Below are 27,746 nucleotides of genomic sequence, written 5' to 3' on the forward strand. Positions count from 1 at the left end.
CTAAACTTAAGAAGTGCCCTTGGGCAAGAACAATACTGAATCCCCTCCAGAATATAAGTGAGAAGGAGCGAAAAACCCCCAACTGTGTTTACATGAAAGGGGTTTTGTATACTTTGAGGTGGCAGTGTTCATCAGTTAGACAATTAAACCCTCACTTTTGTTTTGGGTGATGTGAACATTTTGACAGCCCAGTCTGCTTTTAGTCAGAGGAGGTTTATGGGAAAAGAGCACTGTTTATCCTGTGAGGTGGATCAACACTGCAAAAGGGCACTGGGATAGCAGCTGAAGGTCGGATCAACAAGAACAACCAATGAGACATTATTTCAATAGATTATCTAAATCAATGAAAGACAACATTATTTTGATCATCTAGCCTATTAGATTCTTGGTTAACATATGACTCTATTGTCTGTAAGATGTCATAAAATAATGATTTCCAAAGCCCAAGGAAGAGTTTAAACTTTTTTTGTCCAATGCCCAAATACAGTCTATGATCACATAAGAAAAAAAGTAAATCTTCATACTTAAGAAGCTGGAATCAGGGGAATGTTTGGCTTTTAACTGGAACAATGACTTAGCAACAACTAATCAATTTTCAAAAATTTTGTTGCTGGTTAAATTTCTATTTGGTTAAAAAAACCTGATAAACTCATCATAATCACATATCACATTTCAAATGAATAGAGCTAAAACAATTAGCCCATGGTCAATTTATTGATCAAACGAAATTAATTTGGCAAGATTTTTCATAAACAATCAATTTTGACATTTTTTTAAAGAAAAAATGCCCAAATATTCACTGCTTGCCTCTTCTCAAGTGTGAATATGGAAGCTTTGTAAGACAATAAATGTATATCTTTGGACTAAAGCTTATTAAGTTCATTAGTAATTTATCATTAAGTCCGTAAAATAATTTTTCAAGTGCAATTGGTGTATATATTTTTTTAACTTTGATATCACTTTGCTGCTGTAACAATGCAAATTTTTGCCGTTGTGTAAGTAATAACAGATTATCTTATCCTATCTTATTTTACCTTGAAATGTCAGACAATACTCCCCAAAAAAACCCCAACAAAAACAACACCCTGACATATTAAGAAATTTTGCTTTGTACAACCAACAATCACGAACATAAATGTATCTCATAAAATTTTGCATTTTCTCATCAGGGGAAGATAACGAGCAGATTGCTTAATAATAAAAGTAATTACTTGCAACACTATATTTAATCCTCACAATCAAAGGACTTAGTCTTAATACCCTCCACATTCTTAATATAGCCCATGTAACAGTAATATAAAAACTAAGACAGCAGAGAGAAAAAATACAACTCCTCAGACATGGTCATATCATTTGAATATTATGTTATAGCAATATAAATGTGATATTTCATCATTAGTAATAACAATAAGCCTCTTTGTTTCCACCTTGAAAATGTGTTTTTTCGGTGAGATGGTACCAATGTTGGCATATTGTCAGGTATAATGTGTAAAAATAAAATCTGACCTCTAGATATGAATACTAGGGAAATAGCCTACAATAGGTTTAAAGTGTCATTTTGCTCCTCTAGCTCACCCTCATCTTTACTCATATCACCGCTGTAAATAGTGCAGAGATAGACTTACCATGAGCGAACACGTCGAGAAACACAAGGTGACGAAGAGCAAACTTTTCATCTTCACTCCTCAGGTAGAAGCCAGTCACTTGGTCCCCTAACAGTTTAAAAACAAAAACAGGAGTCCGAACTTCATTTAAACTCCACTTTAGACTTGTTCATCCCGTTAACAGGATGTGAATACTGTTTTAAATCCATGAATTTGTAAAGAACAAAAAACGCATAAAATAAAGGAGAAGCCGGCGATGTCCAGTATCCACGCTGGTCACCACCACTGAGCTGAATGTGCAGAGTGAACAGTGACCTGCAGCTGCCTTCAGCCGTCAAAACACGATAGGCACCGAGAGTTCCGGCACTGGATTTCAAAATAAAAGCTTCGGAGAGCATTACTGTCGTGGAGAATCAATGTCGCATCCGATTTATAAAAACTGCATATTTTTTTACATTAATAAGGATTTGATTTCACCTTGTACAAAAGGCAGCTGCCAAGGTTCACTTTATTGACCATATAGAAAAGTATTTAAAGCATAAGCTGTAATTATCCACTTAATGTATGTATTATAGCCTAGTGTATCAGCTTACACCATTTTAATTCAATATTTATTCATTTGCACTATTATACACACACACACACACACACACACACACACACACACACACACACACACACACACACACACACACACACACACACACACTTCCTGTTCCTTTTAGAATATATTTTTTACATTTTTAATACTACTTTATAAATGGTTGGTTTAGCGCCCCTGCACAATTGACTGTCACTGTGGCAAGCCATTTGCACATTTAACGGCTGAGTTTGACCATCCCGTATTCACATCACAGATAACAACTTAATTTTGACTAGTCGTGATTACATTTTGATTGTCACAATTTTCAGTCATATCTATAACATCATTTTGACCAGTCAAAACGACAGTTAGAGATATCCGTAATTCAGTTTCGACGTGTCAGAACTGGATTACGGTTGACAGTTGTAGGTAGGAGGAATGTCATTGTGAGTATCTGAAATGTTCATTTTGCCTAAGAACTGAATTCCAACAACAATTACAATTTATCTGCAACACATATTCAGTCTGACTATTAAATGTGAAAACTACCAACCTTGGGATTGGGACCCCTCAATAGGTCACAAGGAAAATTTCAGGGCCCACCAAATACTTCCGTTGCACGAAATAATGTTTGGCTCATTTTCTTGTTGTTGTTGTTTTCCTCGTGACACACTGGACATTTTCACCCCCTAATACTTCTAAAACACATTTAACCAAAACCATCTAAAAAAGAAAATAACTCATATCCACACTGAGTGTTTTTTTAATTGGTCTCTGGCAGAAATTAAAGGATAAGAATGACTGTCATAATCCAAAAAAGTTGGGAATCCTTGCCTCATGTCATATAGCGCCACAGTATTAGATGTATTAACACTTAAGTCTTGATTTGATTGAATATAAAGTTTTATTTGAATTGAACATGTTACTGGTCAAGTAAGGCTGGAGGTTAGGCTTTACTGCTCATGAATTCATTTTTTGATTTGCAAAAGCCAAAATGTTTTCTTTCTTCTTTCTTAAGTTACATACCCTCACTTTTATGTTCAAAACAGCATCAAAGTTAGGACAATATTGCTGTTAAAATGAGAGAAATGAGAAAAAATTGAACTTTCAGACAGTTCAAATTTACTAACGATTCTTCTGTCATCCAACGTCTCAGTGTTGTCTTAAATAATTGACTTGACTACCGAGAAAATTGCTTTGAGACTAATATTACACCAGAATGATTGAGACTGACTGAGAGAAAATAGGTTTGAAATAAAGTAAACGTAGCATATGAACATTATACAATGAACTAGGCAGACACCTGCTGACTATTCAAACAACCCTAATGTTTGTGTACAGTCTGTCTTCCATGTGTACCATTGAATAGGTCTGAAAATAAAACACCAATACCACTGTGCTATGACTCAATAATTAGGTTTTGTATAACTCTCTGCAGCTCTACAGGGCTGTTGTTGATAGTGAGGTCTAATTTGTACCTCAAACAATACAGTCTTTTTTTGTACAGACATTCTTGTGTCTGTACATGTCTTTTGTACAGACATTGAATTATATTCTTTAGTACATCACAGTGGGGTGATGATATGTCAAATTTTATTAACTCAAATCTGCATTGGGTGAGAAACCTCCCCTGAAAGCATCTCTCATATCCTTATATCCATTTTCATTTCACAATTTTGACCCCTGGCTCTCAGAGATGAAAATTCAAAGTCCAGTCTTGAAACAGCTCTTAACTAAGTTATCTCACCATTAATTAATATGAATAATGCATCATGTGATCATGTGAAAGAGGTCCTAGTGATGAACCTGCAGTTAATGAGAGGCTGAATCTACAGGTTTCACAGAGCAAGTGAGTTTTCATTGTTTATCTGCCTGGCTCATAACTTTACTGTTCTGGTGTACTCTCACAGCATCATTTTCAGAAAAAAAAAGCTTTGAGGGCCCTCCTAAAAACCAGATGGTACATCTCAAGGGGTTATTCCTAATAAAATATTTCCAACAGTGGAGCATTTGGCAGCAAAACAGGACATATATTTATTTTAGGAATCAGTTTGTGTATTTACAATCTCGGTAACACCTGGGTAAACTCTGCTGCGGAGGAGTGCGTATATCGTCGAAATCTGTAGAACAGCAACTACACTGAGGCAAGATTGTTTAATGAGTGACTTATATAAATATGTCCTCACGACAAAAGGGAACACTTTATTTGGTAAGAGATGGGATGCAAACAGCAGCCTTCAGTGTCCAGTACTTTGTGCATCCAACCCTCCACACTAACCTCCTCCTGAAAAAGTAGTGCAGCCATATAGCCTTCCTTACTTCTTAAGCTATTACTTGTTCAGTTATCTTGTAAAAGACATGACTGCCTCATGTTTACATTTGCTATTGGCCCATGATGTTCATTACTTTCAGTTCAGTTTTTCCACTTCTTTAATTACCACTAAACTACAGATTCATCACCACCACATTTTTTTCTGTCTAAACAGAGGCCCCATGTTGCATGTTTCTGTTAACTGTTGAAACTGAACACAGACCAGGGGGCAGATAAAGTTTTACGGGTTTATTGCAGGAGACGCTAAAGTAGGAGATGGCCAAGGTGGGTAAATGGCAGCAGAACTGCTGGAAGCAGAAGGAATAAGTTTGCAACATGCAGGCGGGCCAGGAAACACAGTTGCTGGAGCACAGGACACAAACAAGTATTAGTGCATGCTCACACATGCGCAAAATTAACATTGGCGAAAATGGGCCCGCCGTTTACTTCCATTCAATGCATGAGTTGGGGCGAATACAACATTTGCTTCCGGTGGCAAGGCAAATTCACATCTTCACATTAAGTGAAATTCAAGTTTAGTCAACTTTTACTACTGAAGTTGCAACCTCAACCAAAGGAAGTATGTGCGATTGACCTAGCTTCGCTGTCATTAGCTTGTCTGCGACGACAAGAGCAGAGGCCTGAAAGTAGCTACCACTGAGTGTGGAACAACTATCCTGCAAAGAGTGGAAGGAAAGTTGGGGTTTATACACTGTCAACCCATTCTCATTCCAAAGTTGTCAAATACAGCCGCTTTTGCAGTGCTTTCAGTGTAAGATCCTGATGCCAAAAGCCACCTTCTGCGTCCGCATGATATGCTAACTGGATGTCTTCAGCAAAGAACACGGCCAGACAAAACCGTTTGCGGTGTTATTATATGCCGGCGGATGGCCAGACAGCACCTGCTGGGGCAGCATTATACACAGATGGTTGGCATCAGTTGAGAATGTGGCCAGATAAAACCTGTCATGTAGGCATGATACACCGTTGGACAGTATCACGTTGAATCGTGTCTAATGACTTAATATAAGAAGCATGGAAGTCCCTTTAGGGCAGGTGAGAGGGGTGGTAGTTGGATTCAACAAACTTTTTTTTTTTCTACACCTTATCATGTGCCTCTTTTCCCAAACCTAATCATCCATGCCCTTGTGGTCAAATCCTAACTGTCCAAGGCATCCCAGAATGTCAACAGAAGATGCAGAAGGATACTTAAAATGTAATAATTACATGTGGAGGTCCACTGCAAAGTTGCAATATGGGACGACTTGGGCTAAGAATTTGTTGATACTGTGGGCTGATGAGCTGGTTTTAGCCCTGTGTGTTGGTAGTTGGGTCTAGGTTGACAGCAGGATAGAAACGAGACTCTCTCTACTTTAAGAAGCACATTTTTTTTTTTTTTTGCATGTAGTGCAGCTGCACTTATAACACTTAAAAGTGTGTACTGTTGCATGCAGCATGCACACAATCACGACATACCACTTCATCATAACATTGCATCCTGAACTTTGACTCTCTTGCTCATTTATCTGTTACCTTGGAGATAACAGAAAATACCATTTGCCCACCTGTGTGCTCAGATGATGTGTCTTTTATCTGCTGTGCAGAGGATTGTGGGTCAGAGTAGCCCAAAAAACTAAATGCTGGCTTGAATTCTACAAAATCTGACAGGATGAAGTGAAACATCCTAGTATTCTTGGCATACTGCATTTTACATACTATGTGTTGGGAAATACAAAATCTTTTCCTTGCATATTATATAGTATGGTAGTGTGGGTACTGGAACACTGTCTCTCTTACAAACACACTAAAACAAAAAGAGTGTGTAACACAGGGGAAACAAAATTTAGAGGCAGAAGCACTGTATTGACCATGACAGTTTCCCCTACAGTAGACAAGAGCTTAACAGAATAACAGGGCACCAGACCCAGCTGGGGTTTGTTTTTGTGAGCCAAACTGTGAAATCTTAGTCGAAACACACTTTAAAACCTGTAACCTGGGGCTTCACATAACCCGATCTTCTGACATCAAACTGATATTAAAATTCCTCTCACTGTTAAAGAGGGAAATAGGAAACATAATATGAATTGCAGATTTTGTGCATATTCTTTCCATTTTTCAAAGCAGGATTAAACCTGTTTTGGGCGTATTTTTGGAAAAAGGAGATAAATTTAATTTTTGGGTGGGTGGCTCCCATAGCAGCAGCTGACTTACATCTGAGCTGTTGCAGCAACAGATACGTATAGGCACAAGACATTACTTCCTCAATTTCAATAAGCACTAGCGATGATGTTAGCAATTATAGCACTCACCATTTGGGAGTGACTATTAGGTATTCCATCAGAAAAGGGGAAGCTAGTTTGCCAATGCTAATGTAAGCAATGATTCATAGACTAGAGGTTACTTTTCAACACCTGCTGAGTTTGCATATGTGTTTTCATCCACCAGTTTTTATGTGGATTTTCAATTTGCTTCAGAGCTCCCTGTGTATTGATAAAAGTAAAATGGAGCAAAGTGCAATGCAAACAGATTTAGAGAGGAAGTCAAGAAGAAGGGAGAAACAAGCCTTGCAGAACAGTGCTGAGATCCAATGATCCAATTCAGTGAGTCTTTCAGATTTTCATACAGTTTAAGATTATAGAAAGGGTGTCTTTGACTATCAAGTAAAGGTCTGTGGCATTCCTGATGAAATATACCTACGGTTATCAGGAAAAAATGTCACTTCAGACCCGAAGATGAAACTTCTTGATTCAGTGGGTTATAGCAGAACAGAAATAGGCCTACATACTGTCCCCTCTCCATTTAAATGCACACTATCAGATGTGTACACGGTCCCTGTCTTGGTTCTAGTGAAATTGCGAAGAGCGGTGATGAAATGGTACATAATATTTACACAAAGCCTGGGACCCATCAGCTGCCCTGCTGTGGGCTAAAGTGTCAACGGTACATTAAAATGTGCAGACTATAAAAGTAAAGCAACTGCTCTCCATCCAGCTGCTGAAGGTGCTTTATGGCTTGTGTATAAACCCAAATTCAAACAGTGACAGTGTTAGAGATTCTAATAAACAGAATGTACCCATGTTGATCCACGAGGAAAAGAAACTATCATGTAGTCTTTTTATTCTCTCATTTCCTAAAAGTTGTAATGTATGATTTGATTTTCTATGTCACGTAACCATAAAGTTATCATCTTCCTGGGACCAAGGTGTGGTGGAAGACATTAAACGATAACAGTTAATAATGAAACTTTGGTTCAGCTGATAAATTTAAAAAGGTAACTTGTTTTTTAAAGACAGGGATGATTAGATTAAAACAGCACTTATCTGATACAGGCACCTAACAGCGTCACTATATAATTTAATATGTTAGCTTTGATAATCCACTTCTTTTCACCAATTATTGTTTCAGTTCAGGCACTCAGTGGAATAAGGTTTTCTGTATCAATTTTGTATGGCATTGTAAGTCCTTCTTTATTATTTCAAATAACATAATGTGGAAAAAAAATAAAGACCTGATATAAAGATAAAAAAAATTAGATCTATGTGTCTTTTAACGATGTTGCAAAAATCCCATATATGGCACTTTTTAAAGTTTATTTTCTTGTTTGTTTTTGTTTTTCACTTTTTTGGGGGGCTTATTTTCAGGTAATTTTCTGTGTCTTTTGTCTAATTTCAGGCTAATTTTTGGCCATTTCTTGTTGAGTGGCTTGTCCCCTTCCCATGTTTTTGAGCGAAACCGTACCTCACATGGTTGCATTGCATGTTTCCAACTTTAATGCATATTTAGGTTCATCCAAAATGTCTTATAGAACTGTTCTGCACTGGCAGACACATAGAAATATTTGAAACCCCAACAAAAATATCAATTACAGGACACTCAAGATTTAAACAGTTTTCCGTATGTTTAACATGTCATATTCTTTAGGTTGAAATTTAAGCTTGTAAATAATATGGGTAGACAAAGAAATAAAGTGAAGAAATAAGATTTGCATAGTAGCTATTTAACATGGTACGATCTCCACACTTATATAATACCTTAGTGTGTGGGTTTACTGGGATTTGAATGCGTTATTTGGTTTTCAAAGCACATCATTTTCTCAGTATTACCAGCAGCGCAGTCGGTTGTTATCTGGAAACAGAAAGTGGTGTAACATTTAAATACAGCAACATGTAGGTGTGAAGAGAGGGCTGAAAACACAGCGCTGCCACCTGCGACCGTCGAAATGTACACACAGCTGTAAAGCTAATCTAGCTTCACACGCTAGTTTCATGTATGCAGATGCTGTGGCTGCGGATGGAAAGTACTTTGTTTCCTTTTTATAATTGAGGGCATGTTCATGTCAGTAATAGTCCAGCCCTGTTAATCATTCTTACTTATCACATCTAATTAAACCCCCTCTTCAGTTTTATTAAATAGATTATGATATCCAGCCCCTGCTCAGTGTTCATATTAATTATGACATTATTGTTGCAGATACATTTTTTTAAAAAATTAGAAATAGGGTTTTTTTTGTGTTTTTTTGTACTGTAGAAAATATATTTGCATGCAGCACAGTTTTTGCAGAAGCTTATTGAACTTTTTGTATAAAAAATACATCACATCACACCTGCACACTCGTCACAAGTGTGATGAAAAAAGTGACAGTTCACAAACCGAGACCCTGTAGGAGGCTTCAGGGGCAACCCACTTTACAAATGTAACATATAGAGTGTATTATTACCTGAACCGTCTGAAGATGCAGGATGTTTATTGCCTCGGCGCTGTGGCCTTCTTCCACCCTCATATTAGGAAGCACATTTTTCCTTCTCCTCTTCATTCCTCTCACTGTTATTGCCCTGCACAGCTTTAGAGGGGAGGAAAAAATGAAATGAGAGTAACGAACATAGCAGTTAAACAGGCTGCGTTTGTCCAAGATAATCCCTTACCATTATTTTGTAATAATTACTTTTGTTTTGTTTTAGTTTGGTTAGAAATGTGGTCGTCTTGATGTCTCTGTCTGTGAATTGGTCTTTTGGATGCTCAGCCCAAAGTAAAGTGGCCCCGCTGTGATGCATTCAATCACCAGAGTACCTGTGGGGGTCGCACAGCGAGACCAGGATAACACCAAGATAATCTACTCAACCTTCAGGAACTTCTTAAATAGGAAACAGTGGGCCAGTTAAGAACTGCCCACGGAAATTATGACATATGGAGAAAGAGTACAGATAAACACTTTTTGTTATAACATCTGACTTCTTTTTTTAACAGTCACTTTCATATTTAATACCACAGGCATTTAGCATGATCACATTTTCCAGAAGTTTGTTGTAACACCTAATTCACTACTTTTCACTGATTCACTGTGCTTCATGGTTTTACATGTTGTCGTCTTCTTTCTCCTTGTGTCTTATTTCCAACTTGTAAAGACGCTGATTGAACAGTCATGCAATATTTATGTAACTAATAAAAAAGTAGAGTGGTCTCTCAAGAGAATAGGACAAATGTGCTGTCAAAGGGGAAGGACACATACCCGGCCCTGCATTAGCAAATATCAAGTGTGATGTAAGCTGTCTTTGTGTCATAATTTAAGTATTTAATTCAATTAAAATGTGTTAGTGTCTTAATTTTTGTAATGAGCAGTTTAAAGAACAATACACTGTATTTTATTTTTTATTAAAGATGTATTTTGATTGTTTTGTATATTGATATTATATATAGTTTTTTTATGACTGTTTCATGAGTTCACTTTATATCAACTAACACTGAGCAATCCCCCTATATCAGAATCAAATTCACTGTCTATGACTATCTGGGGTTTATACTTTACAAACACTACTATGACATCTAGTGGGGAAATGCTGTTTGTGCAAACTTTACTATCCAAGTTTATACCATGCCTAACCCTGTCCGAAATCTGCTCTAAATGAACTAATGTTCAACTTCACTGAGTTTTCTTTGGCTTTTACATACTAATTAATGTTTCTTTAAACACCTTTCTTACTGAGCCTTTACGCTCTAAATTACAATGAGGTCAACAGCAGCTTACGCACCAACATTACAGGCAACAAATAGGATGAAATAGTCAAAGGTCAAAGGCTTGTGTCCCTAAGGGACTGGAAGATCAGAGTCCACCAGTCACCTGTTTTATATTCACACAATACCAGATAGCCCTGTTTAAATTCTACTATGGTTAATATATTGCTTACTGATTCGAGATTCTCTATTTTATTATCTTATTTATTTTAGTTTTTATTTTAGTGGCCTAGCCTCAATAAATTTCAATACTTTTCAGAAAATATAAGGTCTGCCAACAACAATACTGAATAGTACCAGCAAGTAGAGAAATGTAATATAGGCCAGGCCACAGAAAATATATGGCCTGATTAAATTAATAACAATAAATAACTTGCCATCATAGTAAAACCCATAGGTTTAAATGTGTGATACCTTTATTCTTTTTGTGGAGATTTGTGGAGAAAAATTTCCATTTCTGGTTTTCATTAACATGGAGATTTTTACTGTTACTGTTCAAAACCCGGCTTTTGACACATTTAAGCTTTAAACATGAAACAACGATTTCCCTTTTTTTCTCTGACCACATTGGTCCAGGTCTAGATGCAAATATCTTTCAATTAGGCTTGCCAAACCTGGATGGGATGAAAATTAACTCTAGCAACTACCAACTTTAGAGGAAACTAGCCAAAATTTAACAAGAAATTAGTAGAAAGTTACAAAAATAAAATAAAAGTTGAAAAAAACAAAACACACACACACACAAACAAGGAACTGACTTGAAAATGTTTCTGAAGCATAATTTTAAATATGTAACTGTGATAATTATATAATTGATAATTATATATATATATTATAAATATAGTTTTCTGGATTTTTCCCCATCCTTTTTTGCAGAACATTTCTCGCATAGCTGCTACATGCCCTTTCCTCATGTTTTCAGAGAAGCAGTCAAACCAATTTGCAATGTAGGGTTCAGAGGTTTAGATACTTGTGAAAGGAGTCTGAACACAGCACAAGGACAGCGATTTCGATCCACGTTTTAAAGGATTAAAACGCTAAAGCAGTGATAGTGAAATTGCGGCCTGTGGGTCAGATGAGGCATGCTAGCCTATAGGTACTGAATGGCCCTCTTACTATTTTTTAATTCACAGTCAAACCAAATAGATTTTTTTTGTTTTCTTTGAATGTGAATAAGATACCAGGACACATAAAAGACATCTAAATATAGTTTTGCCGCCCACAGAGATCTTGGCTAAGCCTCAAATGTCCTAAATTCCTAGAAACGCCCCTATATACTTCTTACCTGTGTAAGGCTGCTGCAAGTACATTTGTCTCTTGGCAAAGATGAGAAGACAGCAAACAACATTTTAAGTGTCCCCGGGCAAGGCAAGTTGAATTCCCTGCTTTAAAAATGGCTCGAAACACATTTAAACTTGTGAAACCTTAACAGTATCGTTTTTTCTGGCACGCCGCAAGATGGCGCCCAGGCCTGCTGCTGTGTTTGTGTTTTGAAAGTCCCTCCCTGTCGGAGGCTGACCTCTTTCCCGCGATGACAGTTTCCTGCGGGCTGCTTGCGAGGGACTGGCCGCCCTCACAGCAAGATGTACTGGAGAGGAGACAGGGTTATCTGAGTTAAGCTGGTCGGCATGCTGCGGAGTGGGCTGGAGGAGTGAATTTTAGTTTCTTTTACGGGGAAGAGCGAATGTCACAGGCGGATATCGGTGAGTGTGTTGCCACCTTGGCGCTGAGCGGAGAGGAAGAAGTAGTTTTTTTTTGCTGGTGTTTGGTTTACGCAGTGCTGGTGGTAAAGTCCTAGCCCCAATACGTGTCACTTTGTGGAGAGAACGTCACGACGGACTCCGTTCAAAAAAGCTCGCAATTAAGATTTGATGTGCTTACAGCTAAAATTGTACGCTTGTAGCGAATGACTTTAGTATATTTTGGATTTATTAGTCTATACTCCTCTATTCGGCATACATACAACCAACCCAAACGACACATATATCAGTTAAAACCTCTACTTGAGTAACCGCGTCTCTATTGACGTTGCCATCCACGGCGGTGTGTTTTGGGAACAGAAGATTGCAGGGGCAACCGGTTGAAGCACTTTTAAAAGTTAAAATTCTACCAAAAAATGGTGTCTAGGTGTATTGGGCATATGCCGAATTCGTAATTACTTGGTAATGTTTCGCTGTTTATAGTAATTTAAAACATTTGTAGTTCACACTGGTTCCACCTTCACTGGGAATCAAGGTAACAAAAAGTTGACATTTTTGCGAAGGAGTTTCGTGTGACGTCCTCTCTATGTAAGAGGGTGGACACCAGAATGATAGTTCAGCCTGTATGACATATAGGCCTGTGAAAAACATTTTGGAGACTAACGAAATAGCATTTTTATCTTGTAGACAGATGATAATGAAGTGATTGTTAGGCGAATGTGGCCTTTTAGCCATTTAATGTTACATTTGACTAACTATTAAAGCCTACTTGTTGAAAGGAAATTGCTGTAACATGGAGCCTTTTACCACAAAACTATTTGCTAATTACTTTGTTGATAGAAATGTTAATGTTGGATAAACTAATATTTTTAGGTTCACAGTTATGCATACTTGCCTTGCTTCCTTACAGATAATATCACATTACATAATGTTTCTTTTCCAGAAGGTATTACTTCTGCATGTCTGTGGTGATTTTGTTTGACCTTTGACCCGTGAAGATAAATATGGAATTCACTGTGTGTGACAAGACACTAATGGTTGTTGTAAATGTCTGTCAAAAATGTCTTTCTAGTTGGGAAATGAGTAACAGGATGGAGGGTTCGGCGGGACAAGGTGGCCGGGCGAACGGACCCGTCGCAGCGCCCAGCACCCCGGTGAGCTCCTCCATAGGCCCACCTCTGTCACCAGAAGAGCTGGAAGAAGATCCACAGTCGTCTCTGACAGATGTCACCCAGATGTGGATTAAATTTGGCAAGACTTTCGCCATCATCTTCCCGATCTACGTCTTGGGGTACTTTGAGTTCAGCTTTAGTTGGGTTCTGATTGGACTGGCCATGTTGTTTTATTGGAGGAAAAACCATGGCAATAAAGACTACAGGATAAACCGTGCCTTAGCATTCCTGGACCATGAGGAGAGAGCAGTAAAGCAACATGTGCCCACTTCTGAGCTGCCACCATGGGTAAGTCCTCCCACATACCTGGTGTTATCATCGTCTTGTCATTATTGCTTTGTATTATGACGCTAATTCAAGTGTCACCCCTCCCTTGGGTGTTCCTCCAGCCAGCATCAAGTATAGGATGTCAACATTGACTGTTTGCCTGCCAAGCTGGCTGATAAAGACAAGTTAATTCCATGTTGCAGACAAAATATAACTTGTCTTTCCCACTGATTTTTCACAGTTTCTTCACTCAGAAGGATTTCTGTCAGGAAAACCTGGGAGAGCAATATCCTACTTTAAGAAAAAGAAAAAGAAAAAACAGACAGAATGCACTTTTGAGTATCCTCTCACAGCAGTCATTTCCGTGTTTGGGTTCGTGGTTAACCTCTTTAAACTCTTGCATGTTAAATGTTGAAACTGCATTGGAAGCTTTAGCCACACTAAATACATGTCACGAGACTTTTCTGTAGCATTTTTAGAGAGTACAGTATTTGAAAACTTTGGCTAACACTCAACTTTAACAGGATAGGATACTGCAGTTATTTTATTGATTGAAAAAGCTGTTTTTGTGTAGTGCAGCTGCCAGAAAATAGAGAAAACTACCACTGTTTGGCAGTTACATACTCTGAAACGACCAGCAATGGGAGAACACAAGTTCATTTCTTGTTAATTAATAATCTGCATCAGTCTCTGGAAAACCTTTCTCAAATGATCCAGTGGTGTTTTACCTACGAGGATCAATATGCCGACATTCAGGGCAACTAGGGATAAAGAGACCCATCATCTCGGACACTTGATACTCTGACAGTTTCATTTTGTTCCACAGGACAAAACAAACTTGTTAATGAGGGTCTCATAAATAGCCTTTGGAAAGGTCACACATTCTGCACACAAGCTCCCCATCAGCTCCAAGATCTAATCTGTGCTAGACTCTTTTTGATCATTTCAATCCCGTTAAGCACCCGAAGGTGTTGGAGAGTCCTCAATGAATAATTTACACATGGCCTCCGAGGCCTACGGGGCTCCCGAGGCTGGCACTGATAGAGCAGGAGAGCCATCAAACCTGCTCTAATTTTCACTTTCTGAATTCATTCTCTTAGCGTGGTTGCCTGTCAGTGTGCAGCCAGTTTTCTCTGTGCCACAATAAGAAACCATTGCGAAGAACGAGTAGGCCGTCTGGCTTTGCCACACGCCTTCAACATAGCTGCCATTCTCTCTGTCTATTAGTTCTCTGTTCTTGACAAGCTCAACCTGGCAACATTACTAGTTCAAGTGAATAGCATTGATCACCTTGTTACAATACAAAGTTCTCCAGAGAAATCTTTGGTGTCAGCATTCATGTGGATGCTAACTTGACATGCTCCGCCCACCCCAACATCATGTGTGCAGGAGGTTTGCTGTTGCTGTTTGCTGTTGGCCAATGAGGCCAATGTCGTTGTTTTAAAAGACACACCTCTTTTGGTTCTGCAAAGGCAGATCCTACTTAAAATCACACTGGAGCAGAATGTTGCCACTGTCATTTGGTTCTGTGTAGATTTTCAAAGGAGGAATAATACGGGACCTAGTTGCGGCCCTGTAGTTCGATGTGTGAATAGGGCTACTGTTGCAGACCATGTACCCTTGCCCATGGCAATGGCACTACCTGATCGTAGTTACTGCACCAGCAAGACATTATACCATGCTACACTGCAAAAAATGCTCAGGAAAGGCCCGAGTAACTTGACAAAGAGCTCAAAACATCAACCTGGCCTCTAAATTTCTAGACCACCCCACAACCCACAGCACTCAAAGAATCCACCACCCTGGCCCTGGTGCTGGATACCACAGGACACCCAGGTCAGAGCCAAGTCCAGTACAAAGTGGCCTCACTATCATTGGGGGGTGGTGTTGCCATTGGAGGGTGTACTTTGTCTGCAGCACTGTTTGTTTTGGGGGTGTGTCGAGATGGCATCCACATGAATGTCAGGACCCAAGGTTTCCCGGCAGAGCATTGTAACAAGATGATCAGTGTTATTCTATTAACCTGTTAGTGTTTTTAATTTTGTGGCTGATAGGTGTAAGTTCAGGAAAACAAGGTTCCAATTCTGATTAACAAGCCTCATTAAATCCACATAGTATATGGAGGGATACATTTCTATACAAATTTCAAAATTTGTGATAAAGGGCTAAATAAATAAAAAGTTACATGACTTTATCAGTTTCTTTTCTGTTCTTTTCTTTTCTTTTCCGATGAAGGCTGGCAGATACAGCCTTAAGGACATAGCCATTTGTTTTCATATTGATTGGTTGTCTGTTAAACCTGTCATTGATTGGTCGAAACTTTGTACTGTACTGCAGTTTGCCCTTAGAGAATCAATGGTCTGATTAGATGTATGAGTACATTGCTGCATATATTTGCATATTAATGAGGAAAAGGCAGATTTGTTGAAAACTGTTTAATTCTTGCACATATGGACTTGCACTTGCACTTAGTGGCCACTTTATAAGGCACTCCTGCACAATCTGTTGCAGTTCAGCACAACAGCTCTGCCATAAAGTCTACCTTTATAGAATTTATAATGTGCAGTTTTTGTAAAAAATGTTGGAAACGTGCACATTCAAGTACTAAGGTCATAGTTAAAGGTGGCAGTGTACTGGGCTACATTATGTGGAAGTGTCTCTAATTTTTGTCCCCCCTATTTTGAAGGGTAGCAGAATAATTAATTGCTTATTTACAGCTACAAACAGATGATACTTTATCCATGGCATGGCATGTATTTGGGTCTTAACATTATGTCTGAACATTCAAGATCTTTGATGTATTGATAAAGCATTTCCATGCCTTAAAACTACACAGTTCACACACCCTCTCCCAGGCTTGTAAGATTTACAAAGAGTTATAAAGAGGTTCCCATTCTGTAATAATATTTTCTTTTATCGCTGATGATGCCAAAAAACTGCGAGAAGCTGAGTGGATGGCAGGATGCCAGCCAGACCCAAACAAAGCCCCCTCCCATCACAAAACGTCCCATCAACACATCCATTATCACACAGACCTTGAGAAACACAGTGCTCAGCATTAGCCCCTGGCCTGATGCAGAAAGCCTCGCTGTAAGCAGAGACACAACGGTGTAGCGCAGTTGTCATGTTTGTTTTGTTGTGATTCAGCAAGCTTGTCTTTCGTCTTTATGTTGTATGTTTGATCAAATCGGTTGGTCAGATGTTTTAACAGCGCGGCTTATGACGTTTGGATTTGTAAACCAAACAATGCTGATTGACAGCTCATTGTTTGTCTGATCAAAGGGAAACTGAGAAACCAGGGAAAGGATGTCAAATGATGAACGTGTCCCTCTGATAAACAATCAGCAGTGAACTTTGACCCCTGAAAGAGACGCTGACAGTCTGTCCTGCATAGAAGATACTTCTGTTTCACCTCTGTCACACTAACCTCAAAACTAAATGATTAGAAGCTCAAAGACAGTCCCTGAGTCATCATAAAATAGACTAATCATCATTAGGAGGATTGTATTAATGCTACTAGCTTGTGTAATAGTGAAGGTAATTAAGTATGTACAATTTAAAATAAATAATTTTAAAATGCCTATCACAGCTTCTGAGTGTGCAAAGCGAAGCCCCTCAATCCCAGTGGTCACATTTAAAAAGCCAACCACTTATCAAAACATTTTTGTCGATTGAGTCATAATTTAAACAGCTAATAGCTTTTGCCCTAAAAACTTAAGTTTACTGTTCTGCCTAAAAGTTTGATTATCTGTGAGTGAGAGCCTGCTACTTCTCTCTTAAAAATCTGACAGGAATAGCCAAATCCTTTTTTTGCTGGGGCAATAAAAACCTAGATTCACTAATTATTTATAGTAATTAATGAATTTTCTTGAAGTGATCTGTGTCAGTGCTTTGGTAATCAACCATCCAAAACACAAAAAAATGATTATGATACATGAAAAAAAGCAATTTTTTGGGTATGTTTAGCATTTTTTTTATAAGCAGAGGGCTGATCAGATCAGACTGATGGATGAGAGGAGCAACTGAAAGCAAACTTTAAGACCCAGCATAATAAATGGTTAAGTTACATTTTAAGTGCATCTGATGTACTGCTTCTCTGTCTGTGCCCAGAGTGTGCATTCCAAGAGTGTGGTACATGAGTAGCCTAATGTTAATTATATTCCAATAGTGCCCCTAATGAATGGTCCAATTCCAAAATTAAAAAAAAAACAGTGTGTGGCAGCAATTGTTTTAATCCAGACCGGCCACCACAAATAAATGAATTTGTGGAAAATCCTGATCTCATTGTCCTGATAAACATAATTAAATTTTTGCGTCAGTTGTACACATTGAACTTAATGCAACATAGTGTATAAAACCAACACACTCAGTCTGTATGTACAATAAACAAAATGAAGCACATCTGCAAATGCAAGCAGTAAACCAACTGTGATCATTACTGAAATATGGATTTTGGTAGAGAGCCTGTCTCCTTGGCTCGCTTTCTCAGCAAATATGCCTAGAATGAGGCTTGATAAGCAATGTGGGCAGCAGCTCATAGTTAGCAGGCCAGGAATGCCTGAGGTATTGGTACAGTTTTATCTTAGTAAAGACAAGCTGATGCTGCACGACTCCCTCACTGCTGTCAGAAACAAGCAGATGCATCTGTAAAATCTTTTTTGTTATTAATTTACTACACTCAGGAGTATTTAAATTATTGCATGGTCTAACTAGGAACTTTCTCATCCATCTGTCAGGAAGATCACTAGACTGGAAGATAACCATGATAAGTTTTTTTAAGAGAGTAGCATGTGTTTCCCACCAAAGAGGAGTCTCAGACAAGTGTTTAAACCTGACTTATACCTAATTAATCAGCCAAATAAACACGCTTTTGTGGCCAGTAAATTGTCCCTGTTGATGTCATATATACATGTAGATTATACAATACCATAACTAATATTTTCAAGGTATTACAATAGATTGATTTACAGTTGGACTCGTACATAATGCTCCCTTTTTTATCATTCTGCATCCCCTGTCTGTATCTGGACAGTTTTACATCCATGAACGCAGCGCAGGCAGTGTTCTTTTCTTCCTCAGCTGCAGTTTGAGTCACAGGTCGGATAATTCAACAGATAAATCTGTTGATAAAATCTGTTGAATTGGTCAGAGGTGATCAGACTGGATCAGTGGATGAGAGGAGTAGCTGCTGCTGACTTTTAGTCCCAGTGCAGTGAACGGTTAGTTTTCCCTTTGACTGCGCCTGACGTTCTTCTGCTCCATCTGTGCCCAGAGTATGCTTTGCGCTACGAGAGTGTGATGCAATCAATTACTAAACGGTATATTGTTTTTAATGAATGGTCCAGCTTCATAAATATAATTTCAGTTTGTGGTGACAGATGTTTTCATTGTGGTGGGCTGCCACAAATAACTGAAGGTGTGGGAAACTCTTTAATTAACAGTTGGAAAAAAAGAAGGTTCTTAAATGTTAGAATCTACTGCTTTTCCTGGTATGATATTATATTTTTATAAAAGAAGATATTTGATGATGTCAACTTTGACTTTTTTTCACATTTTCTAATGTTTTATAGACAAACAATTAATTGGTTAATCAATAATGAAAATTATTGTTAGCTGCAGCCCTACTTTAACCACATGGCACAGTCCTCATCAACAGATGATAACAGTCATCAGTTAGTCAGAAAAAGCTTGCAAGGGGACCTAGAGATAAAATTTTTTTTGTCAAAAAGCTGCAAGAAAAAAGCTTTTACATATGCCATCCTTTGGTGTCAAACACACTTTTCATTCTAGTTTAATCACTTTCTGCCATGTACGTGCAACCATCAAAGCCTGCCACGAAACATCAGAATTACTTGGTCTTTTGCTTCATTACCATCTTTTGCAAGATGCCAGTGTCTGTTTTTATGCAGTCTGTAACTCAGTGTGTCCATCCATGATCACTTGATTGCCCTGTAATCCTTTGATCCATATGAGCTGGAAAATTATAAAGTTTGTGACGAATAGAGCGAAGATAAGCAGAGCGAGACTGCCATGTGCAACGTTTAAAGCTCTTAATGTGATTAGCAATGCATGACACAAGATATGGGGCTGCAGCATGTAGGCCACAGGTTTATACAGTAAAACCACATTCCTGTGGAAGCATATACAATACAAGAGCTGATATTTGAGCATCTGAGTCAGACATTTGTATGGTATGCTGATACTGTGTTTTGACTGGATGACATTTAAATAGCAACCATGCCTTCCTACCTCTGTTGCAGTGGGACTTGGTGGCCTGTGTGCAGTATTACCAAATATTTGTTTCAGTGTTTAGAGGATTTTTCCTGGCTTAAGACAGGGCTGCTTATTTTTTTTTATATGGATATTGTGTTTATATGGTTGTTGGTCTCAACCACATGGCTATGAGGACTTCATGACTCTTAACTGCAAGCTCTTGGCTTGAGTGTTGAGGATAGAGTACTTTAATTGGCTTTGGATTAATTTGATTGGTTTGTCACATTTAATCGTTTCAGAAGAAGTGGTGACAGCACAAAGGAGAACAAGGTGAAACCAAAATAGACAGGTGGAAGCTAACACTGTCATGCAGAGACCTGCCCTCCCTCCAGCTTCGCTACTAAATTAAATTAATCAACTTATTGTTTGATATACCATTAACCCAAGTACCCATCATAAGGGTACTTGGGTTAATGTTGGGTTAATAAGGGCCCTGCCACACCAGGCCCCTGTTTGGCAGTGTCAGGCTGTCCGTAATTGTCTGTTGCCCTAGTTTTTGTGGTATGTCATGCTGTTGGGACAAGTTTGCCCTTTTTGGCTATCTTTCGGCCTTTTAGGCTTGTTGAATTGGGTTAGGATTTGGTTTGGGGTTTGGGTAAGAACAACGGAGCCCATCTCTGATTGAAATCACTCTAATTGGCGGTTCAGCTCAGCGTACAAGAAGAGAAGCCAAAGTGATGAAAGTAAATGAACGGCTAAAGTCAAGAGTGCATGAGGTTAAAACAGACTTGTTGTATTATGTGAAATTATTATCCTTAGCCATTGAGCTCTTTAGTAGAAACAGTTCGTAATGGTTTGTGCTTTTGTTCACAAGTGCACGGTAAATATTCCTTGTTCTATCAGCATTGTATTGTTGATGTTCTAATAGCCTAACTAGCGTCTAGAATCCGTCCTGTCGGTCTTCTGGTTTCCCTTTTTAAATGACGGATTCAGATTCTTCTGAACCACTTCTATTTACTGATGAAGCCTGTGATTGAAAGCTCAGAAAAAAACTATAAAGTAAACTTCCCAGTATAGAATTTGTCACATATATCTTTATTATAATGATGTCTGCATATCTTTTTTATGTTTCACTAAACTGCAGAACAGAACAGCATCAACTTTGGATTTTTGTTTGGTGTTTGTATGTAGGTATGAAAGCCTTCAGATAAATTATGTTTGAGTCAGAGGGCTGTACTGGGCAGTTAGTAGATGTGGGCGTGTGTGACGATGGTGTTACTGGAAAAGTTTAGTCAAACTTAGCTAACCTTTTTTCTCGGATAGTTAAGTTATAAGAACCTGGTTTGAAATAGTCTGAACAGCCTTTAAAAAGACAGAGAAGGGAAGCTACTACAACCACAGTTTAACTGTTTCCACTGAGGCCTCACTCTGTTTCTCTCCACCTCCTCTCCCTTTCCTCTCTGTGTGCACTGGTGTGACATGGCATGGGTGTGGCTTCCCTGTTCTTTTGATGTGCCAGAGGGCTGGGCTCTGCTCCACAGCAGAGAATGGAAACAATGTGGAGGAACAGAAAACCCTTGTGCAGCTCTGTCCTGGTTTTACCTCCAGTCTGTACATGTTTTCAATATTTGCTCCTAAAACTCTCTTTTCCAGCACATTGGATTTGAAGGAAGACAGTTGGTTATTGGGGTAAAGTGCTGACTTTTGTCTTTATTTAAGGGTGTTTACGTCCTCATTTGTTGAGCTGAGTACCAATCATTGGTTTAAAATGCATACACTCCCCAATTTGAAATGGATCGTTCATCCAAAAATGAAAATTTAGTCATTATCTAATCACCCTTATGCTGATTGAAAGTCATCTGAAATCAGGGAAAGGGCACTTATTGCACTCATACAAACCCAATCAACTGAAGCAAATGGTGACCAGGATTCAAGCGTTAAAAAAATACATAATAAAACCACAAAATGTCTCCATACTGCTTATACGAAGTAATCCAAGTGTCCTGAGTTCCTGGTGTGCCAAGTTTTTTTGAAGTCTCCCCTACACACAGTAGTTTTAAATCTGAGAAAGGGACTTGTTACTTGCTGCTAACTCCACAAGTCTCTCTGTGTGGGGGAGCCTTTCGGGTAGCATGTAAAACTGGCGTGCAGATAACCAGGTGCTACAGGCTATCACAAGCTAAAAACATGGCACTAGTGGCATTTTTCAAAACAACTTAGCACACAAGGGCTTCAGGAAACTTGGATTACTTTGTATGAGCAGTACAGAGACATTTAGGACTGACTTTTCATATACTAAACTCATTGTTTTAACAGAAATCCAGTGTGCTGGAAAAGTGTGTTTTTTTTTTTGTTTTTTTTTTTACATTAGTAAATTTCAGGTTTATGCTCTCAGAGCTTGAGCAACTTGTCCCTCCCTCTCCACTCCTTTTTGCTGGTCTGCTTTGCATGTCTAATGGTGCTATTAAGAACTGTATCACTGGAGAGTGGCAGTCACTTTTGAAGTCACATGAAAATTTTCAAAAGTTGATTAGTTGTCCTCCTCTCTTGAAACTATATGTCCTCCAGGTAAACCTTTATTTAGGTTTAGAAACAGACATTTTAGTGTGAAGTACAACACAAAAAGTCGTGCTGTTAGTTCAATTTAAAATGACTGTTGGCATAGAGTAATACACCTGCTAAAATGTTAAACATGGAAAAAAAGCCAGTTTTATACTCTTGATGTCGCAACCTTGGAAGATGTTTAAATGATTAGTTCAAACTTCAAAAATGGGGAGAACTTTAAGCTTGTAGGTTTTTATTTATACAGTTGAAATTTGGCGACAGATACCATTGAGCAGTTATACAGAAAGTCAGGTCAACAGTGTTGGGCTCCGGCCTAGAGGGGACCAGGTTACAATTCTGCCAAATATTCAGTTTCCATTCAAATGTATTCAAACTATATTGTCCTGTGAGGGAAATTTAGCTTGTCACAGGGTTTAGAGTGAAAACACACAACATGCTGTCAAAGCACAATGAACAAGGGTTTTTAACAACACTATTTCTTTCTTCACCAGCATAAGCTGTTTGCAAAAGGATAGATGATGTGTTTTGTTTGCCAATTCTTTTTGGAGAGAATCCTGCTTATTTAAATAGATATGCTAATATGTTATACTGACAAGCTTATTGACAAGTTTTCTAGCTTAAGAATAGGATTTAGTTAATTGCCAGTACAGCACAACAGCACATTGTTTTGGAGCCACATTTACTTTGGTTCCAGGAATAAAACCAAAGCCCAGTCACATTAGAACGATTTTAGGGATGGTTTTGTGTTTTTTTTGTATAATTTATTGCATTATTTTGCAGCCCTGCAGCAACACAAGGTATAATTTTCGCACCATCAATACCACCACCAATAGGCAATATTTTGCATCAATTTCAGGCTATCAATTACTAACTACAGACTCTCACAGTCGAAATATATTTATCATCAAAACCTAGTCTGGTTCTGTCTTTCCACTTACAGCACAATAGAGCACTCGGATTTCCTCGACTGATCTCTCTCCTAGCTGCCATCTATCCTCATATCCTCAACAGCTCGTCTCTCCCTCTCTGTCTGAGCCTAAATATAGACGTCAGCATGGAGCACCCGTCTTGTCATATAGGTATCCTGTTTCTGCACCTTTCAACGCCTCCTGCAGTTTGAGGAGAAGCTGATTGAGCAGGTTTCCTGGTTGTCTTTGTTGCTGGAAGCTGAGGTTGATTTTAAGTCTGCAGGCAGACATGGGACGTACATTTAAAGCGTTGATGGGATTCTTTTAATTTATCACTTTGAGTTTGAATTAATAAATTCCAGCAATGCTTGACTGGATTATTCATCCTCTCCACACCCCTCTCTCTCACACACACTCACACATGCATTGTGTTGGGGGTGTGGCTGGAAGGAGAGGTTAGGATTTCCAAACAGCTGTGGCATAGTTGGGAATGTGAGTCTCACCCACTTTGGCTCTTTTAGTTTGTAAAGTGCTAACACAGGTCCCCACACAGTGCTTGCTAGTAATTAGTAGTCCAGATGTTCTTGAGCTTGAAGTTTATTTATTTGTCTCATCTATTTTTTTATAATGAAGTCTTTTGTAACGAACATTCAATGATACTATGAGTACGTTTTACATTGTCAAATAAATGAATAATATAGATTTTAGGGCAGCTATTATATCATTGGGTTTAAAAAAAAGTCATCTTGATATCAACTTGCAAGATAAATACATTGCGAAGGCTGCAATATTTCTGTCAACGGGACAGAACCCTCGCCATTATTATCTGATTGGTTGTAATCTGCATTTGATAGAGTTTAATTCGATTATTGCCGCTGTACTATACTGCTTGATTGAAGAAGGAAAGTGTGAAAAGATGGTTGCAGACGAAAGTGTGAATACCAGAGAGGAACTGGTGTCTAAAGAAATAGCATGTCAGCTGCCTGGTAATATTTTTGCAGGGTTACCCACACATTAATTTATATGTGGCAGCCTGCCATGATTAAAACATCTGCCGGCACATATTGATTTTATAATTTTGTTTTGTTGTTTGTAGTTGGACCTTTCATTAGGACCACTATTGGAATATTCATATCGTTCGATTATTGATTGCACCACACTCTTGGAGTGCGGAGCATACTTTGGGCACAGATGGAGCAGCAGAACATCAGGCGCAGTGAAAGGGAAAGTTAACTGAGTAAAATTTAATATTGGTTGTGTTACTCAAAAGTAATATCACAATATTAAATTATGTTAGTGCATATTTTTCTTTCATTGTGCAGCCCTACTGGGTGTAGCATTTAGCCTTCAATAAATTAGAACTAAATGAATTTTAGAGTCCATGACTGAGAAGATCATCAGTGTTTAGATTCCCCTGCACTGCCTTTTTACATTGAGTGAAATTTGAAGGTGAAATTTTCTGGGAGAAGGAGCTGTTCCTTTGGTGCTAACAGAGCTAAAACTTTGATTTTTCTGCTAAAAGCAGGAGACAGAAATGAATGACCTTAAAAAACCTTTGTCCTTTCCTCTGAAGAAAAAGTAGTGCCATTGTTGCTATAAAAAGAGAGAAATGTTCCCGTTTTTTTTGAGGAAATGAATCAGTTTCCTTGCTTTGTTGCAGAAGGTATTATAAAAATACATAAATTCATTGTTGAACAACAGTTCAGTTCATCTCTGTTAGTCACATTTATTTTCTCGCTCCTTCTCTGTAATCTCTGCATCAGCTTTGTTTCCTCCTCCGCTCATATATTTTGAGTTTTATCCCAGTTTTGGTTTCTAACACTGAGTCATGTTGGCTTCATTAGCACCCACTGAGTGTTATTTCCTGTTTACATCATGTGAATGACTGTCATTTGCTCTTTGGCTTGAGTTTTTACTGCACTTCTTTCTCTCTACCTTTTCATCCATATACTGTTTCAGTATTGCTTTCTCTGCCTCTGTTGTTTACCCCAAATTGTGCTTCTGCAGCTGCCCCTTTTATTGGACAGATGAGTCATTTTTTCCTGCCTTTATTCCATGGTTCCAACTCCTTTGCGTTGGTTTGAGTTTGGAACAGATGCTCTGATGGTACTGCTGTGATGGTATCAATAAAAAAAACAAAAAAAAAAACAGATTACAGCCACGTCTGGCGCAGCTTCACCTTATTCAACCTTAAATAAACTTGCAGTGTTCACTGTGTAAACATAGACAACCAACAATGTGTGTACCATTTACATGTTTGGCTACATTCCATTAACTTTGACACTAAGGCTTAAGTTAGACGAAGTGATAAAAAATGATATAACTTCAACCCTTTGCTTTGTTGCTATTCATGGTGATATGATTTCCGTATGAAATGATCTTTCACTAGAAAGTAAACAGCAGGCATAAAATAAGACTGAGACACCAAAGTTTTTTACACTGTAACTTTGGACCTTAATTTAATGCTTTTGTATGTGGTTTCATAGTTTTTGTCCTTTGGAAAATACATTTTCATCAGGACAGTTGAAATTTGGAGTTAAAGACAAACATTAGAGACACACTCAAAGGAATATTGGTTTACAATTTTTTTTACAACAGTTAACGGCACCAGGGTACAACATGACAAAAATGTGCTCCGTTTCACTCGGTGAAATTTTTAAAACAAAAATCAAACATCCAAAAGACAAAAACCTGCAAAAAAACCCGCTGGACAAGAAATAGTACAAGGGACAAAAAACAGAAAATATTTTAATATCTAACTAAATTACCTCTGTGGTAATTTATTGTGATTTTTATAGGAGCATAGTCTAGTGTGCAGATAAAACACTTGTAAAGCAAACATACTTTCACATTAAAACAAGATATTTTCCTGTAATAATTATAGCTTTCCAGATACTAGATTTTTCAGCCATTTTATGTATCAATATATCAATATATGGTGGTTTGAAAAAAAAAAGACAACCATTTGATATTTTTTATTCTTTTGTTTTTTTTTACATAAACATATTCCCTAACCCGTTTGATAGGAATATCTAGGATATGTACTAAGCAGGGCATTTTATGGTTGACAAAACCACTCTCTGTAGGACAAACACAGCAGTGATGACAATGTCTTTAAAATAACTCAGATATATCGATATTTAAGATTTATTGTATTTAATGCAGCATCTGGTGACACATATCAGCCAAATTATACACCAATGCTTGTATATCTGCGATGAGAAAGTAAAAGAAAGTACCAATCTTGTGTTCTGACTTTTGGCGAAGGGCTATTGGTGATCAGCTCTTGGGTTTTTTACATAACAATTACGGATTTTGCCATGATTGACAAGAATGCAAAACTGAGATTTCAAAAATGCAATAAAAAAAACCCAAAATTTAATTGATTCAATAAAAGTCTAGTCATGAAACCATACTGAAAACAGTAAATTAAAACATGAATTTCATGCAGTGTAAGTACTTAAATTTATAGATTTTTACACACTCCTTTTTTGTTAGCAATTTTGATAAATTGAATACACCAAAGTTATTTTCTTACTTTGTTAGAGATAGTATTGACAGTTTAGACAATACATGTGTAATAATAGATTAATAATAACATATCACGGATCTGCAGTGAATCCTCATTTTCCAGTGAAAGCAAAACAGTAAAATGAGGATGCACTCCTGCATAAACTATTAATTTATTTATGGATTTAGAGACTGAAGCCTTCCTGGAACTTAGCCTCCATTCAAATGCATCATATTTATGGCCCCATTCAAATGTACTTAGTGAGGATTTCTGTGTGTGCCCCAGGCCTGAGTGTTTCTGCTGAATCCTCTCAGTGTCGGTTATATAACAGGTCTGTCACAGGTGATTCCCAGTCCTCCGCAGCAGCTTCGATAGGCTGCACTGACATCCTGTCAGATTTCATCTCGCTCTGTAGTCTCTTTCCTCTCAGGTAGTCAGATGTGTTACCATTTAGCTCAAAGCCTTAGCTGCTAGCATGGCTGTAGACTCTTCGGGTGCATCTCAAGTCGGTTAAATAGTATCCATGAGAGAGGAAAGGAGGAAATGTGTTTTTAGAGAAATGAGACGTCCTTTCCTCTGAAGTGTCATGTGAAGCGAGGTCCATTTCTGATGACGGTGGCACAGCTGGATCGGCTGACAGCAGCCAGCCTCTGTCCTTCTTTAACATTGACGCCACATTTGATAAAACCTGTTAGAAAACACCACATTTTGTAACATATTTTAGAAACATGTTTTCTAACAAAGTTCTGATAAAAAACAGACACTGTACAATACACACATCTAAGGAGGGTGTTTTTATAACACAATTAAACAGGTTGTGGATTAAATAAACAAATACATAGTGTATGAACATTGCTTTACATTTCGCAGCAGAGAATTGAATTAAATGAGCACGTGTGCTGA

At 38.1% G+C, this 27,746-nt stretch overlaps 2 protein-coding genes across 5 annotated transcripts in view; one reads left to right on the forward strand and one right to left on the reverse strand.

Annotated features, from left to right (window-relative positions):
* LOC121951761 (vasoactive intestinal polypeptide receptor 2-like) overlaps nucleotides 1-1,889 on the reverse strand; it is a 57,681-nt gene extending 55,792 nt beyond the window's left edge. Inside the window, exon 1 of the mRNA XM_042498220.2 lies at nucleotides 1,626-1,889. Coding sequence (XP_042354154.1) covers nucleotides 1,626-1,676 — 51 coding nt within the window. The 5' untranslated portion in view covers nucleotides 1,677-1,889. The remainder of the gene's footprint in view (nucleotides 1-1,625) is intronic.
* Nucleotides 1,890-12,055: 10,166 nt separating this feature from the next.
* esyt2a (extended synaptotagmin-like protein 2a) overlaps nucleotides 12,056-27,746 on the forward strand; it is a 59,919-nt gene continuing 44,228 nt past the window's right edge. For 2 of the 4 annotated variants that reach the window (XM_088085035.1, XM_088085036.1), the window contains exons 1-2: nucleotides 12,056-12,210; nucleotides 13,280-13,667. In XM_088085035.1, the coding sequence (XP_087941161.1) occupies nucleotides 13,287-13,667 (381 nt within the window). In that variant the 5' untranslated portion in view covers nucleotides 12,056-12,210; nucleotides 13,280-13,286. The remainder of the gene's footprint in view (nucleotides 12,211-13,279; nucleotides 13,668-27,746) is intronic. The other 2 variants (XM_042497791.2, XM_088085037.1) reach the window with 1 other exon arrangement.

The sequence above is a fragment of the Plectropomus leopardus genome, chromosome 12, assembly GCF_026936395.1.
Source record: "Plectropomus leopardus strain MGB_pleo_1.0 chromosome 12, ASM2693639v1, whole genome shotgun sequence".
In the NCBI taxonomy this organism is placed as follows: Eukaryota; Metazoa; Chordata; class Actinopteri; order Perciformes; family Serranidae; genus Plectropomus; species Plectropomus leopardus.